This window comes from Drosophila serrata, unplaced genomic scaffold (assembly GCF_035046125.1).
Source record: "Drosophila serrata isolate PLE 108 unplaced genomic scaffold, ASM3504612v1 contig_30, whole genome shotgun sequence".
Lineage (NCBI taxonomy): Eukaryota > Metazoa > Arthropoda > Insecta > Diptera > Drosophilidae > Drosophila > Drosophila serrata.
This window is the reverse complement of record NW_028256928.1, coordinates 1,231,169-1,246,128: the sequence shown is the minus strand read 5'-3', so window position 1 is coordinate 1,246,128 and position 14,960 is coordinate 1,231,169. Positions and strand designations below refer to the sequence as shown.

Here is a 14,960-nt window from a genome sequence, read left to right as displayed (position 1 = left end):
TTTTTTTAGTAAGCTTTGGTGTGGTATGATTTGTTAAATAACAATCCCCCAGCTGCAAATCTTTACTAAAATATTTTATTTAATGTTCTATTTAATTTTTAATGTAAATTTATAACTAACAGAATAAAAATTCACTATATATATATACATATTCAATGAAACCACCCACTTCCACCACTTAGACAGACTTCAGTTAGAGACTGGCATTCCAATCAATCTGGTATGGAAATTATGTTAACGACATGTTGACAAGTCGGCGTAGATTCAGCCTAACCAGAGGAACTCAGGGGACTCGGATGGGTGGGAATGGGGAATCTGGGATGTTGATTAGGTCGAGACCCCCAGCGAAAAGCTGGAGGTTCTTCCACCGAAAACAACAGGACCATGAAGGCTGGCAGGAATCGCTTGCCAAATGATTGATTGAGTGATTAATGATTGACTGACTAGCTGACTGAAGCCGACGAACTCCTCTCGAGAGTACGGCACTCAGAATTAAAGCCCGTTCCGACTGTTACAGTCATTAAAGTCATATTTACAATACCAATCGAAAGTTTTGCATTCGACTCCTCACTTCCCCCCGAGACCTGAAACAATTAAATGTGGTCCACAGCATTTGTGGCCATTTATCAACGGCCTCAACTGTTTACCTGTCATATTATGCCCAAAACGGGCCTAGATGAACTCCGAGTCCCGAGCGGAGATGGATGTTTAACGAAATTTACACTGCGGCTGTTTAAAATAATTACACGAATCACTTAAATGAGTCGGAGCCGATCGCTTTGGGGGTTACACAAAACGAAAAGCGGAGACTGGAGCTGGAGCTGGACAGGCAGCCATTATCCATGACAGATTATCTCTGATTGATTTCATTTTGCTGCACAACTCGCCATAATGAAGCCTCCGATGGGACTCGAAATACCTCCGAGATGTGTGCTGCATGTGGACCAGGCTAAGGCTTCGGGCCAAAAGCCAACCATCGATCGCCTTTTGCCGCCAATTGGTTGGAAAAGACGAAACCGTAATTGCCTCGAATTAGCTCCAAAACTTGAGAAATCTCTTCCAAATTATGCTTAATGATGCCAGGCTGTTTAACTTTGTTTTTTCTTATTTTGGCTTTGCCTAATACATGCCTCTGAGTTCTGTCTAGAAAGTGAGAATATCTCTGGGAATATGCTTATCGAATACATCATCTGTAGGGCCATTATAATATTCACATATCACTGGGAATTTGTCATTCCTAATGTCGTAATTAAGCCATCAAATTAGCAGCTATAAAAGGATAATTATTTGTCGAGAATCGGTAGTCGTCTTTCACAAGCTCACGGCAATAATCCATAATTTTGTAAATGACTGTAGTAAATTTTCAAAAGAGCAAAAATGAAACTCATCTAATGATGGAATCGATCACGGAAATTGAAAAGATTTTCTTGATTATACGCCTTCTATGCTTCAATCATTTAAATTCCTCAATGAAGTCATTCTAATAAATTTCATTAAAAATTTTCCCATTATTTAAACTTTAATATAAGTTTCTAAGAATTCTTAAATGGCATGCATAAATATTATTATATATTCATAGATACTGGCCTAAGTTTTCCCTTGACTGACCCCAAATTCAATACTCAGGAAGTTACTAAACTTTCTTTAAACATTTTCACACCAAGTCTGGGATTATCCCCTCCTTAAAAAAAACTGGCGCTTATCCATCAAAGAAAGTTTTTCTTTTCGGCCAGCTTCAGCTTCCAAAAACCTTTAATTTAGTGAAACTTTTTGAAGACTGCCGAAATGCCAGAAGTAGGGCCGAGAGCTTTGCTCAAATTTCCAATTACGTCTGTGTCAATCATAATTAGTAACAACGGCGATTTTTCATTAAAGGGCCAGACAAAATATCGAACAGCAGCCACGGAGAAAAAGGAAAACTGGTATCTTGAGGCGGCCAGAGAGCCGCAGTTTCTCACACATATCGCAGCATGGATCGGGAGCATCTAGTAAAAAATACAAAATCCGAGGAAAAAAAAGGGGGAGGAGCATAAACATGGCTAAAAGCGAGGCTCCGTTTGTTGTAACATGTAATTTGGTACGGCTCGCTGGCTGGCGGTCTGTTATGAATGTGACTAATTAAATTTAAAGATATCCCAGAGATTATCAATCTTTGAAGCGCATCGAAGATGGCCAGGAATGGGATGTGGGAATAGCTGAGGGTACGGGGATGGGGATGGAAATGGGGATGGGGTTCGGTGATGCGGGGCAGGCAGAACAGCAACGAAATTTCACAAGACGCAAAACAACAGGAACTACAACAACAACAACAAGCATCAGCACCCAGCGAGAACATTTGTTTCATGATTGAAATAATGATTAATGAACGCGCCGCCAAAATTCAATTCGAATTTACTATGTATATGGCCCGGGAGGGATTGGAACCTGGGACTCGCCGAAAAAACCGAAGACACACTCGTAAAAAATATATCCTAGTAAATAGTTCTTATATTAGCTCCACATAATTTATGCATTGGGGATAAGTCTTCTTGGTTAAATTTAATCAATTCATACTTGAGAAAACTGTCTAATATTTCCTAAATATTCATTAAAGTTGAGTCGTTTTTCTGTAATTTTCCTAAGTACTAGACTTTTCTCCAAGTGCAGTGTAGAGCAGACGGGATGCCGACCGAGTTCCATGCGTGAAATCCATCCTGGAGTGGGACGGAGATACGCCCAGAGAGAAAGAGAGAGAGACTGCGACTGCACATGCATGTGGGCTCCATGCTGGTCGAAAGCAACAACTGGACAACAACTCTTGGCCAAGACCATCAATTACCGCTTTTTTACTTTTTTTTCTCTGAGCCCAGAGACACTCTCAGTCGCAGTTGTTGGCCCCGCGAACCCCTCGGTTCCCCTAGCCAACGCTTCCCCTATGAACACCTTTCGAGAACGTTTTCATTTTCTGAAATGGCCAAATGGCTTTGTTAACAGCTTTTGTGCAGTGGCTTGGTTAATAAATGTTTATTTAATTGACTGCATATGTTCACGACTCGACTGAGCTCGGCTCCTCTCCGAAAATCCGATCAAGTTCAGGCTCCGCTCGAACACTACTCGTAATTATCGCTTTGCCTCGCAATTGAGCAATTCATTTTGCGCGTCATAACGATAAGTACGTGTCTGTAATGTGCAGATTAGATCGCAATTGCAATAGCTGCAAAGGGACAGCCTTAATTAATGAACAAAGCCTAATTGTCTGATGCTCAGGTTGCACATTTCGAGGCGCTTTTTACGAGTCACGCAGCTTGAATGTTTTCCACGACTTTGCAAGTCGTATTCTAGAGAGAATACTTTAGTAAAACCTATAAAAAAAAATTTATAGATTTAAGTATATTAAAATTCAATAGAATCCGTTTGAGAGACATGATATTTGACACCCTTTTCGAAAAGTCTTTTAAGGATAATAGATTTTGGTTCATTTCAATAGAAGACTTGCCATCGAGAACAGCTCAATTTAAGGAAAAAGTGTCTATCCTGTGTCCTAATAAAGTCCCTAAAAGAGCAAATCCAATTGATCTCCCTCGGCTAAATGCACTCTAGGTTTATCCGTTTTCAGAGGAGGAGTAACTTTTGTAAGTGCTTGTCCAAGGGCCCGGGCATGTGTCGCCCGGGAAACTAATGATCTTGACTCGCAGGAGGAACCCGAGCGGGAGAAATTCTTTTATTTTTGTTGGAAAGAAATCCACAGGAAGAACGGAGAAACTTTTCAATGCCGAAAATGTCAGATAAATCGGCTCAGCGGCAAACACAGGCCCAGGGGCATAATTAATGATGTGCTCCATATTCACGCATTGGTGTAGGTCTGATACCGATGGTTCCTAACTCCCTCCCTACCAAATCTTGGACCGCCTGCATGTCCATCGTCTGTTTGATTTTCCTATTTCACCATCCTTTTTACTATTTTCTCTTCTTTTTCTTGGTCCTGGCGAACTGTCACTTTTCTGTATCCGTATCTTTTCTCTACCGGCAAAACGAGACGTGCGTACGTCGAGACACGTGAGAGAAAGACTTTCCCGGCACCCAGCCGACAGATAGAGGTTGCGATTCCGCTTCCATTCCATTTCCATTTCCCAGATGCATCTGCCGGCGACTGCACCGAAGCAGATGCCGGGAACGGCTGGCGTATCTCTTATCTGTCTCGTAACTGGAGAAGCCGAAGCCCGCTCCCCAGACCATCACTCATACGCCCCATCACTGCCCAAAGTCCCCGGGTCCCTCCGCCCGAAATGTAAGACGCCAAGTTGACAGACAGGTGAAGCTCGCCTTTAAGGTATTCATTTCGCTTTCTGTACTCTTTTTAGGTTATTTTTTTGTTTTTGGGTTATATCATAATAATGATATTAGTGGGATTAGGTTCCTAAATTTATAGATGCTATAGTGTGTAAATAATTTGTTCGGCAACTTAATGTATTAGTTATCCTTATCCCAGCTGAATACCATACATGCACTTTATATTTGCAAAAAATTAAACTGAAAGAATATTTCTTAAAGTACCTTAAATTGATATCACTAGAATTGTATATTAGTCTCTTTATTCAGTGAAGCCCTTTCCGACCCTATAATCCATATATATTATTTATCAGCATTTAAAGCCGAATCGATCTAGCCATGTCTCTTAAGAAAATAAAATTTCGAAAATTTTTGAAAAATTTTAAAATTTTATAAGGGTTACATCATTAAAATTGCCAAAATTTGACAAAAAATTAAATTTTTTTAAATGTTAAATTTAGTATGCAGATTTGTTAACCTATAAAATACTAACATGAACGGTTTCCGAATTGAAATTAATGAATTTTTGGCTGAGTTATAAATAAATATCTATTTAATGAATACGAATACTTTATGCTTGGTTATGATCGAATTCCGATTCGATGGAAAACTGCAAGGGTATATAAACTTCGCCATTACATAGTTAGCTTCCTTTCTTGTTTAAATTTAATTTCTTATCTTCAAGTTCTGTCTGGGCTTAAGAGCCGTGGACTTTGGGTTGGTGGGGACCTTACCACCCGCACTCAGCTAATCAACGCGACCTCAAAATGTAAATAAGTCCGAAACCATCGGTGGAGGGCTCAGTTCTGGGCAAACAGTGTCGCCATTTTCTTGCCACTTTCTGTTATTTCTTTTCGGGCTTCCCTTGCTCGCAACCCTGATCCTGTATATCCTGTTCATCCACTTGGACGTCGCTGCCTGCGTAGCTGTCACTCAAATTCCTGCAAAAAGATACTTTTATTTTCCATCTCCCTCTGGTTCGCTCTCATTTCGCTTTCTCTGCCTGCTTTCCCCCGTTTCTTTTTTTGTAATTTTCTTTCTTTCTCTCACTCGTTGTTTTTTTCTTCTTTTTTTTTTTGACACATAAAAGGACACGCACCGCGTCACATCATGAAAGGATTGATTAATGATTCGTTGATTTTCGCCCTTATTCTCTTTAGTTACACTTGGGCACATAATCCGCCTCGTCTTCATCGCTTCCATTCTATTTTTGCGGCAGCCAGCAGGAGTTTTCGGGAAACGGGGTTCGAAAAATGGCTGCTAGTCCAATTTTGCGTAAAGTGAGTTTTCAAGAGGAAACACAATGCATCACCAAGTTTTAAATGTGCAATTTGCAGAGGGAACTGACCAAGTTTGAGAAAAGTATCAGCCAGAGGTGAGAGTATTTTTGTTGACTTTGAAATATTATATTTTAGAAAACTCATTAAAAAGAAACATATACTAAATTTTGTTATTTATACAATAATTTATTTATTTCTTAGTCCTGTGTTGGCATATAGGAAAGATTATGCTGTAAATTTACTGCGCTCAAATGGAGATGAAATCTTTATGGTATAGACCGTCGGAGCTTTTTAATTATTATTATAAGTAAACACTTTCCCTAAACAAATCCTTGACTCCCTTTCACAATAGCAAGCCAAATGTGTGTCATTTCAGGACCTGCTGCTCCCCGCTCTAACTTTCTGACTTCTCAAAGGGAAACCATTAAGCGAAAACAAATGCCTGTGGGCTGAGTGCAGCTCATGAATAAACCAACAGAAAGAAAGTAATTATCATCGGCCATTTCACATGAGGGAGCCATTGCCACCGCCAACGCCACCCTAGCACATATCGAATCCTGGCACGCAGCACAGGAGAGTGACAATTAAAAGGGGAAGACGGAATTGGTCTTCTGGGAGGGAGTGGACTGATGGCCAGCCCGTGTGAAAAGCCACACACACCTTAATGAATAAGACACTTTGACAAAGTGTTGATATTCCAAGTAATTAAAAGGGACTTGGGCCAGAAGGACTCCCGCTCAGACTAATTTCTGGCTCCGCTTGAGTCCTGGCCACTGTCCATTCGTTATTAGCAGCTTAGGCAGCTGTTGAGAGCTTTCAAAAAGGGGGGATTCCAGAAGGGGAGAATATTCCAATGGGGAGGGTTTTCGGACGTGACACATGTCCTTGCTGGCTGGGGAATCTCACACAAGTAAATCAGTTTGAAATTCCACAAGCAAAAACGTCAGCAGAGACTGTGGTCAGCGGCCATTGCTCGGAATCCTGCCATGCTTACACCAAGAAAAACAGAGTAAGCATTTAAAGAAAACTATTTGAAATTCAAAATATTTATAAAAGTACACCTAATTTTAATAGTACCAAAATTCTGTTAAAGCTACGGCTGTCATTTATTTTTTTTTAATATGTTGTGAGTGCATGGTTACCCTTCTTAGGACCAACGACTTCCCTTGTTCAAGGGGGCGAATCCTCGTGTTTAAAGTGTCGAGTTTAGCGTCTTAAAACTGGAAAAATGATTCGACCGGCATTCCCATTTCTTGTCTACCTACATTTAATTTTAAAATTCCTCCCTTTGAGTCCGTAAAGTGCAGGGAGATGGCCCGAAACAGCGGACAGCGTGGCCAGCAATGGCAACAGCCAAGCGAATTAGGGCCAGAAGGGGAAGAACCAAAACATTTAAAAGGCAAAGTGCGTAGAAACCTTCATCAAATTTGACTGACAGGTTTTCAAGATGTTCGCACTGCCCAACCAAATGTTTTCGATGCCAACTCCATTTTCAAGGGAGAATGGTTCTGCGGAAACTTAGAAATGGCCAACTTCAAACTTTAAAAATGAGTGAAGAACGGTTCAACTGTCCTTTTATTTATTTATAAGATTTGTATCTTTATCAAAATAATATATCTAAATGTACAACAAATAATGAAATTCTTGGGACAATTTCAATTGTATTTGTTTCTTAAGTTCAGTTTCAGCCAGAGCAATCTGGATTGACTTAAGTTATGTTCCTTTATTTAATTATTTAAATATTTTGGAATTAACTAAACGTTGTCTTAAATTATGGTTGTGGAAATGCGGGAATGTTAATTCATTTGCAGACCGTTTTTCGGAGTCTTACCAGTATATTTTTACCAGTATTTTCACCCTCTATCGGTAGATATAAACACAATCCACAAAGTACAAGTTGTCTTAGCTAGTGCGTAAACCCCTCTGATGTAAAATGTAAAATGTATAAAAAATACATATAAAATATTATACATTTAATATTAATTTAAAAATATTATTTTATTTATGATGTTTTTTTGGTATGAAAATATTGAGACAATCGTGGATCACTAAATGATCAATAAGCAGACGAATTGTGCTGCGCTTCAGGATAAAGAATACAAAAATAATAATCCCAATGCAATAGTCACAGTAGTGACATATTTTTAAGACAGTGTCCTTCGTGTTGAAGTTGAAAAATAAAATTAAACCAATTAAGCGAATGCTCCACTGTAAGTCCATAATGATGGTGAGCCGTAAAAACATCATGTACCTTTAATCAGATAATTTAAAATAATAAGAATATAAAGTAAGTAGATATATCTTACGTCTGCATTCTCGAACTATGATGCATTGTCCTTTCGTCATCGATGAAGTCATTCAGTCTGAGTTTCGTCCTTACAATGCTGATGCTTGTCAATATAAAAAATATTGTGTTGACTACTACCATTACAGCAAAAGGACCATTAATGTATACTTTAAAACTCCAGCCCTCTGTAAAGACCGGAAAATACTTCTTAGATAACTTGTGAACTGAATTTGTGCCTTAAATGAAAGCTTACGTTTTGAATCACAATCGCCCCAACCAATACCTGGAATCCAATCCACCAATTTTGGATCATCACCAAAAATAAGATCAATCAGGAACAAGACTCCCGTCAAAATAGCCGCCAAGCCCCATGCAAAGATGCTGTAGGTGCGGAAGCTGTGTTGATATTCAGTTCCATTAATCAATGTAAGTCCTTTCCACATCTGATGACTCAGGGACAAAAGCCAATTTAGTTTGGCCATCCAGAAAAAGTAGTAGCTGCAACCTGCAATTTGAATACACCCCGACAACACAGATATAGCTTTTATTATTATTATATATTAAAATATTAAATATGTATTTAACATATACCATTTAAAGTGCAAAACTGCAAAGGAATATCAAGTAGTGCCAGATACTCATGAACCAAAAACATAAACGTACAGAACAGATAACAGATAAAGCACTTTCCGTGCAGATTGCGGAGCTCCTTTACATATAGATACACTGCGATTGTGAGAACCAGACATATTTCCGAAAGCCAAATGACTGAACAAATACATTTAAATGTGTAGAAATAATATAAATGCCAATATAAAAACTATTCTTACGCTGAGGTCTTCCTGGTAGGTTCCATTCATTAGCAACCCCATGAAAGGCAGCCACAAGGAGCTCAGTGTTTCCCGAACTGAACTGATTTGGATGGAGGCAGTCATATCCCCTTAACTTTATCGTTTTGTTTTCATCACTCTTTAGCAGTACACTTCCATTCTAAGTGGATCAAATTAGTTAGGAAAACATTGAACAGACGAAAAGAAAATGCAGGACAAACCTCGAATAGTGTGTACTTATCATCTCTCCAAGTATCTAACATCCACATTTTATCTCTCACCACAATAAAATCGCTTAGTAAGTTATTTTGCGCGACGGATCCGTTGCTAAGAGTTACATTTAGAAAGGGTTTTATCCGAGCCAGCTCCTTCATTAGACCATCGTTACACTCTCCATTTGGTCCCATATCCTGAAAGCGGCAACAGATCCAGATACAAGGCTTCAGCTGGCAAACGCATCCTCGTAGGTGGCTCTTCACTGTTTTATTGTAACCCAGCTCCGATCTTATGTAATTATATTCGCCAGTCAAGGGTTCAGGAACTTCGAGCCCCTGGTATACGTATGAGCCATTGGGTAGCCGCTGGCTGGACGATATATTCACAGTTTCATAAAAGTGACATCCGGGAATATCCGCTTTTATTGTATGCAGAATAAAAAACTCAAGAAGTCCACCAAATAATATATTTTGAAGCTGCATCGTGCCTAGGAACACAATCCACGAAAAATAATTCTCGACTAACTCCCAAAGTGGCTTGTGTGCGAGTTTATATAACTTATTTGTAAAGAACATTCCGAAAACCCGAAAATACAACATTTTCTTTTTTCTAATTAATTGTCCCTAGAGAATTCGGTTTAAGTTGTTTTTCGTACAAATCGTTATGAAATATTAAAAATGTCTAATTTTTATTGATGCCTTGGGGCTTTACTGCTCTTATCGATGAATCTACAAGGAAATCCGGAATGAAGGGGTCTTGAAGAGCTAAGAAAGTAAAGCGTTGCTTGACACACTGAAACGTTTATTGCTTAATTAAACATTTCAATTAAAGTCGCCGTATACTTTTTTATGTCGAATGTTCGAATGTTTTTATTATAATTAAAGAAAATCATAAATTAATACAAAATTAAAAATTAAACTAGTTGAGACAGAGAATGGGAGGGATGTTACCAGGAAAAAGGATCTTATGACATGCAGCAATTTATCCAGAAAATTCTACGCATTTGACAGACAGATCATACTCCGCAGAGTAGTTGGAGAAATATCAGGAGCAGCATAACGCCGCATTTTTAGAGAATATCATTTTTGGTTTTGCTCGGAGAGTCGCTGCTCCATCCGTCCGCCCTCGAGGACCTTTCCTTCGCTCAGATGCGCAGATTGGGGTTCGTGTAGCGCACATATTTCAGCAGAGCATCGTTCTCCTCGCAGACGAAGGACTTCTTGTGGTGGCAGGCCACGTCGTGCCAGTTGACACCGTCGTTGTAGAACTGATTCAGCAGAGCCAGACAGTTCTCCGGGGCACCGTTCTGCTTGAACTCACGGTTATCCGGCTGGGGCAGGCCAATACCACCGGTGGGCGACCAGTCACCCTGGGACCTCTCCGTGGTCGGGGCCAACTTTTGCAGAGTGGCGGTCCAGAACCAACCGTTGATGTTCGTGGGCTGGAGATCGGGGCGATCGCAGCCCTTGAAGTCGCACAAGCGGCCGCTGGTCCAGATGTATTTCACCTGGCAAATAAAGAGAAGATTTCGAAATTAGTATTGAATTATTAATTATAGTAAACCCTAGAACTAAATCACTAACGATTCCCCCAAATTCAATGTCCCCTGCTGATGCTTTTCCCAATCGATTGCGCCTACGCAAGAAAATTCATCGTTGGCATCGAACCAAACCACCAAATAGTGATAGAAATTTAAACTGCTAACTGATTTGGGCCTGTCACGCCCAAACAGCTATTATTGTCGCTGAAAGTGAACCCATACCCAAACCCATACCCATAACCATTCCCAGTTCCCATTCCCGCTCCAAGTCCGCGCCCTTTCGAGGCTGGCGCACCCGATACTGTCAACATTTCAAGTGAGCAGAGCGTCTGCGCAGCCGCAGCTTAGCGCTCATCAGTCACTTTCACCCGATGGGCCATAAAAATTGTTTTGTTAAAAACGGGGCCCCACAACAAGAGGTACGGCACGCAGGCACAAAAAACCAGACGGCTTGCCCTTTTGGAAAACACCAATGAGCGGAGTGCCGAAACAAATTTATGGACATTGATTTCGGTTTTTGTCGACTGCGGCAAGAGTGCATTGTAATTGTTTAACAACAATAAGAAAAAAGAAGCTCGGACAATGAATGCATTTGCCCGAGCGGAAGCCAAAATGAATTGTGCTTTTGTATTGCACCTGTCTGTTACAGGGCCAAGTAAAAGTGAACCCAGCCAGTTGATAAGCAAGGGGAAGGTGCACCACAATTCATTAGGAAAGCGGCTTCTCTGCCGGAAAACAGCATTTGGAAAGTTGTGCGCCTCCATTTGGTAACTCCAAATATGTATCATGCGGGCAGAGATATCATATTTGTAGGAGTCATTGGGCTAGTTCTTACCATTTAGGTTGAGGGTATAGAAAGCTACTCTCAATGGAAGCTACAAAAACTAAAAAACAAGAAAGAAAATCAACTTCGGGGGAGTCGAAATTCAAAATTTAAAATACTCGTCACTAAGCCAATAAAGCATTAAATTCAATTTGGAAACCGTTCCTATGTTAGTTTTTTTTGGCTAATAAATCTGCATACTCAATTTAAATTTTTAGAAAATTTAAAGTTTTTCAATTTTTGACAATTTTAACGATGTAACCCCTTATAAAATTTTTAAAATTTTGATAAAATTTAAAAATTTTGTTTTTCTGCAGGATATACCACAATCGACTCGGCTATTGATGCTGATCAAGAATATATATATGATTTATAGGGTCGGAAGTGACTAGTAAGAAAGTTATTTATAAGAATATTGCATGAAAACCAAAGACTTAAGCTACAAACTTGATTCTTGAACCAATTGTGTGGAATTGTGCTATTTATGTTTAAATTAAGATTTAAATATTGTTGAGTATCAAGATATTCTATATACCAAAGTGGGTTCTTCTTAATTTCTCAATATAATATATTTTAGTTAAAACAACTCCTATCTATATCTCCTAATCTTAGAATTTAATTTAATGTGATATTATCCAAGCACCTTTAATCGAAATGAATCCATTAATTAATGCAATTTATTCCCAAGTATATTTTTTTGCTTTGGTTTACGCTTTGTTTCTCATTTGATTATGGGAAAATTCGACTCCCATTATATCCGTTTGCGTGCTTACAATTTGCTAATTTGTTAAGTAACTTTGCGCAGTGGTTTTTCCGGTGCTGCTTTTCCAGCGCACAGGTGAACTTTCGATTTCAATTTGGCTACCGCGGCTTTCTCATGTGAGGTGAGGTGAGGTGAGCAATGAGTCGGAAGATCCGAGATGAGCTGGGCCTGCCTGACCACAACTCTAAACTTGACACTTGTCCATCTCGAGGAGGTTGCGTAAGAGCTGACGTCTCCATTCGTGTGCGAAATTGCAGAGGCAACAACTGGGAAAGTTTTTGTATTTTTATGATCCGTATTTTGTAGTTGTTGTTGTTTTTTCTCTCTCTCTCTTCAGCTTTTATGTGTAATCTCACATTGAACTTTGTAGAGCGATGTTAATGTCGGATTTCGCAATGCGTTTTTTTTAATCACACAGCATCCTCAAAAAATTAAGGTCGATTTCAAGATGTGCTTTAAATCGCGTTAAACAGATCACACGGCGGCAAAACGGGCGTTATTTAACTTGTCAAACAAATCGAAAGGTGACATAATGGCATGCAAAGTAGGTGAAAAGATAGCAAAGATAAAACACTGTTAAATTCAGATATCATAAATTATTCGCTTGTTTTCTCGCCCTGTCTGCCATTTCACCTCAAAGGTGTAAGAAATCCACTTCGATAGGGTCCATTTGTGTTAATAAATAAAGATAGACGATTATGCATTTATGCCACCTTTCGCTGGAAGCATTTATAAATAGCCAATGAGTTGCATATTTCTGTGCATTATTGCGATCATTTGATTGATCGAATCGAAGCTCAAGAGTTGAACAAACAGGTGCTGCCGCCAAGGTGAGGCCAATTGATTGCCTTTGGTCTAAGTTTATTTGCCGAACGGTCTTACATAAGGCCCATTTCAGGGTGGGGATAATCGATTTATTGAGTCCCATTCGTAATAAATTAGCTAATATTTATTTGATTGAGTAGGGGAAGTTATGCGGTGATATTAAATTGTTTATCTTTTGGTAATCTATAGGTATAATACATTACTAAAGAGGGTCTATCTGAATGGAAAAGTTTGAAAGGTTGAAAAGAGAGTATTGGAAGGAGCGTTTGACAGTTTTATTTAATGAATGATAAGGTAGGTTTTTTGTTAACATTTAATACTTGCTACCATATTTGGTATGACTTCAATTGTGTTATAGTTTTCCTAGCCCCACTGTAATCATAAAATTGAAATATGTACTTACATTCTCGCCAACCACTCGCTGCTTGATCCATTCATTCTCCAGGCTCGTCTCCAGCGACACGGAATCCATGCAACGACGGCGGCAATAGTTCCTGGCCGTCAGCCAGTCCTCCTCCACGCCCTTCAGCTGAGGGTCGCGCCACGAGAAGAAGTAGCTGCAGAGAGATTAGCAAATATGGGGTTATTGATACCGATCTATATAGTTGACTCATCTCCTAAACACTCACCCCTTGCCATCGGGGGTCTTCTCGTGGATGATGCGCTGAGCGCAGAGCTGCGGATTTGGTGGCTCAAGGCGTCCGTTCTGGAATTGAGCCGATCCCAGGCTCAGCACGCTCAAGACGCACACACCGGCGATAATGAAAGCTTTCATTTTTATTTTCTTTTCTTGCTGTCTATGCACACACACTTGCACTTTCTGTGGGTTCGTTTATTGGGCTCGCGTCGCGTTTGCTATCCACCGACCGATCGGCTGGCACTGATCAACTGGAATGACAAAAAACATTTGGGAACCCCGGCTTATATATGAGCAGCTTCAAGCCTCTCAGCACGAATCGATTCAAAGAGAAGAGAGAAAGAGAGAGCTGGCCCGAAAGAGAGACTGAGTGGCGGGCATTTTTCTTGGTTAAATGTAAGAAGCGGCACTGAAACAAAAATGTACTTGCTAAACTAAGAGGAAGAGACGGTGTAACAGAAATCGAAAACTATATAATGATTAGGATGAAACGATTAACTTTATGGTTCATATGGATATTTCTTAATATATTTTAATGGAAGGTCTGGAGGTATATAATTCGTAATATTATTTTATAACTCAGAACTATACTCAGGCATATACAAGTATAAAAAACATAACACCAATTTATCAAAATAATTGTATTTTTAGAATAAATTCGTCTTTCACTTTAGTTTATATTAGATCGTCTTATGTGATAATATGAAAAATAAGATACTAATCAGTTTATTATAAAAATAGTCTATATTTCTATTATTGAAAATACTCTTTATGTCACTCTCCCTAAATTATAAATTAACAAATACTTTGCACATTTTTAAGCAGAACTTCAACAGCCTATTTTCGCAGTGCATGTGGAAAATTTGGTCGGCCGCTGCGCCTGCGCCTGCGCTCGCTTGGCATGCAATCATGAATGTTAAGTGACCGAACGGACTTAAGTGCGGCCAGGAGGAGGTTCGGAGGGTGGGACTGGTCTCGTCTTTGGGGCTTGCGCATCATTTTGCACCACTTTAGTTTGAATGGTCGTCGAATGGGCTGGCCTAACTCCCATCTAATTAGCTACACAAACACGCCACAAGTTGGGCCAAATCTGTTTTTGGCACAGAGATTTCATTTTTGTTGGACGCCCAGCCGTCTCTCTTTGCATAAATAAATGCATTTTCAGCTATTGTTTAGCGTATTTGTGTTTGTTTTGTTTCAGAAATATGTATGTATTTTGCCAGTGCTTTTGTCATTTCGCTCGTGTTGCATAATCTAATTCAAAATACATTTCGATCGAGTTTCAGTAAGTGACATATATTTTGAAATGTGAAGTTGAGGATTTAATAATGGGACTAGTCTTAATTTACTTAAACTTAAGTTTGCATATTCGGTGTGTAAAGTTCTGTAAATAAATGGAAATGTTAACATTTTTAGTGGTCTGGGGATTTCCCCCTTTCCTGCGGTTTCCA

The 14,960-nt window shown here is 39.5% G+C and overlaps 2 protein-coding genes across 2 annotated transcripts; both read right to left on the bottom strand.

Moving 5' to 3' along the window:
- Window positions 1-7,586: 7,586 nt before the first annotated feature.
- LOC110191897 (putative G protein-coupled receptor Mth-like 6) lies at window positions 7,587-9,403 on the bottom strand. The gene is made up of 6 exons (XM_086832043.1): window positions 8,927-9,403; window positions 8,697-8,865; window positions 8,467-8,643; window positions 8,101-8,380; window positions 7,895-8,050; window positions 7,587-7,839 (listed from the first exon to the last, which is right to left on the bottom strand). The coding sequence occupies exons 1-6, from the start codon at window positions 9,401-9,403 to the stop codon at window positions 7,587-7,589; spliced, it is 1,512 nt and encodes a 503-aa protein (XP_086688169.1).
- A 359-nt stretch (window positions 9,404-9,762) lies between these two features.
- Window positions 9,763-13,707, bottom strand: LOC110191813 (L-selectin). Its single transcript, XM_020962767.2, has 3 exons — window positions 13,502-13,707; window positions 13,276-13,429; window positions 9,763-10,428 (listed from the first exon to the last, which is right to left on the bottom strand). Exons 1-3 carry the CDS (start codon window positions 13,645-13,647, stop codon window positions 10,066-10,068), a joined length of 663 nt encoding a protein of 220 aa, XP_020818426.1. The 5' UTR covers window positions 13,648-13,707; the 3' UTR covers window positions 9,763-10,065.
- Window positions 13,708-14,960: the final 1,253 nt, after the last annotated feature.

What these genes read in the sequence shown, in the direction of transcription:
- LOC110191897 (XM_086832043.1), bottom strand. Translation starts at nt 9,403, where the DNA reads ATGCAGCTTCAAAATATATTATTTGGTGGACTTCTTGAGTTTTTTATT. An exon ending in AAGACCTCAGCGTAAGAATA is followed by an intron (nt 8,644 to 8,696) that starts GTTTTTATATTG and finishes GTATTTGTTCAG; the next exon opens with TCATTTGGCTTTCGGAAATA. An exon ending in CATAGTTCGAGAATGCAGAC is followed by an intron (nt 7,840 to 7,894) that starts GTAAGATATATC and finishes ATCTGATTAAAG; the next exon opens with GTACATGATGTTTTTACGGC.
- LOC110191813 (XM_020962767.2), bottom strand. Translation starts at nt 13,647, where the DNA reads ATGAAAGCTTTCATTATCGCCGGTGTGTGCGTCTTGAGCGTGCTGAGC. An exon ending in AAGACCCCCGATGGCAAGGG is followed by an intron (nt 13,430 to 13,501) that starts GTGAGTGTTTAG and finishes ATCTCTCTGCAG; the next exon opens with CTACTTCTTCTCGTGGCGCG. An exon ending in AGCGAGTGGTTGGCGAGAAT is followed by an intron (nt 10,429 to 13,275) that starts GTAAGTACATAT and finishes TTTATTTGCCAG; the next exon opens with GTGAAATACATCTGGACCAG.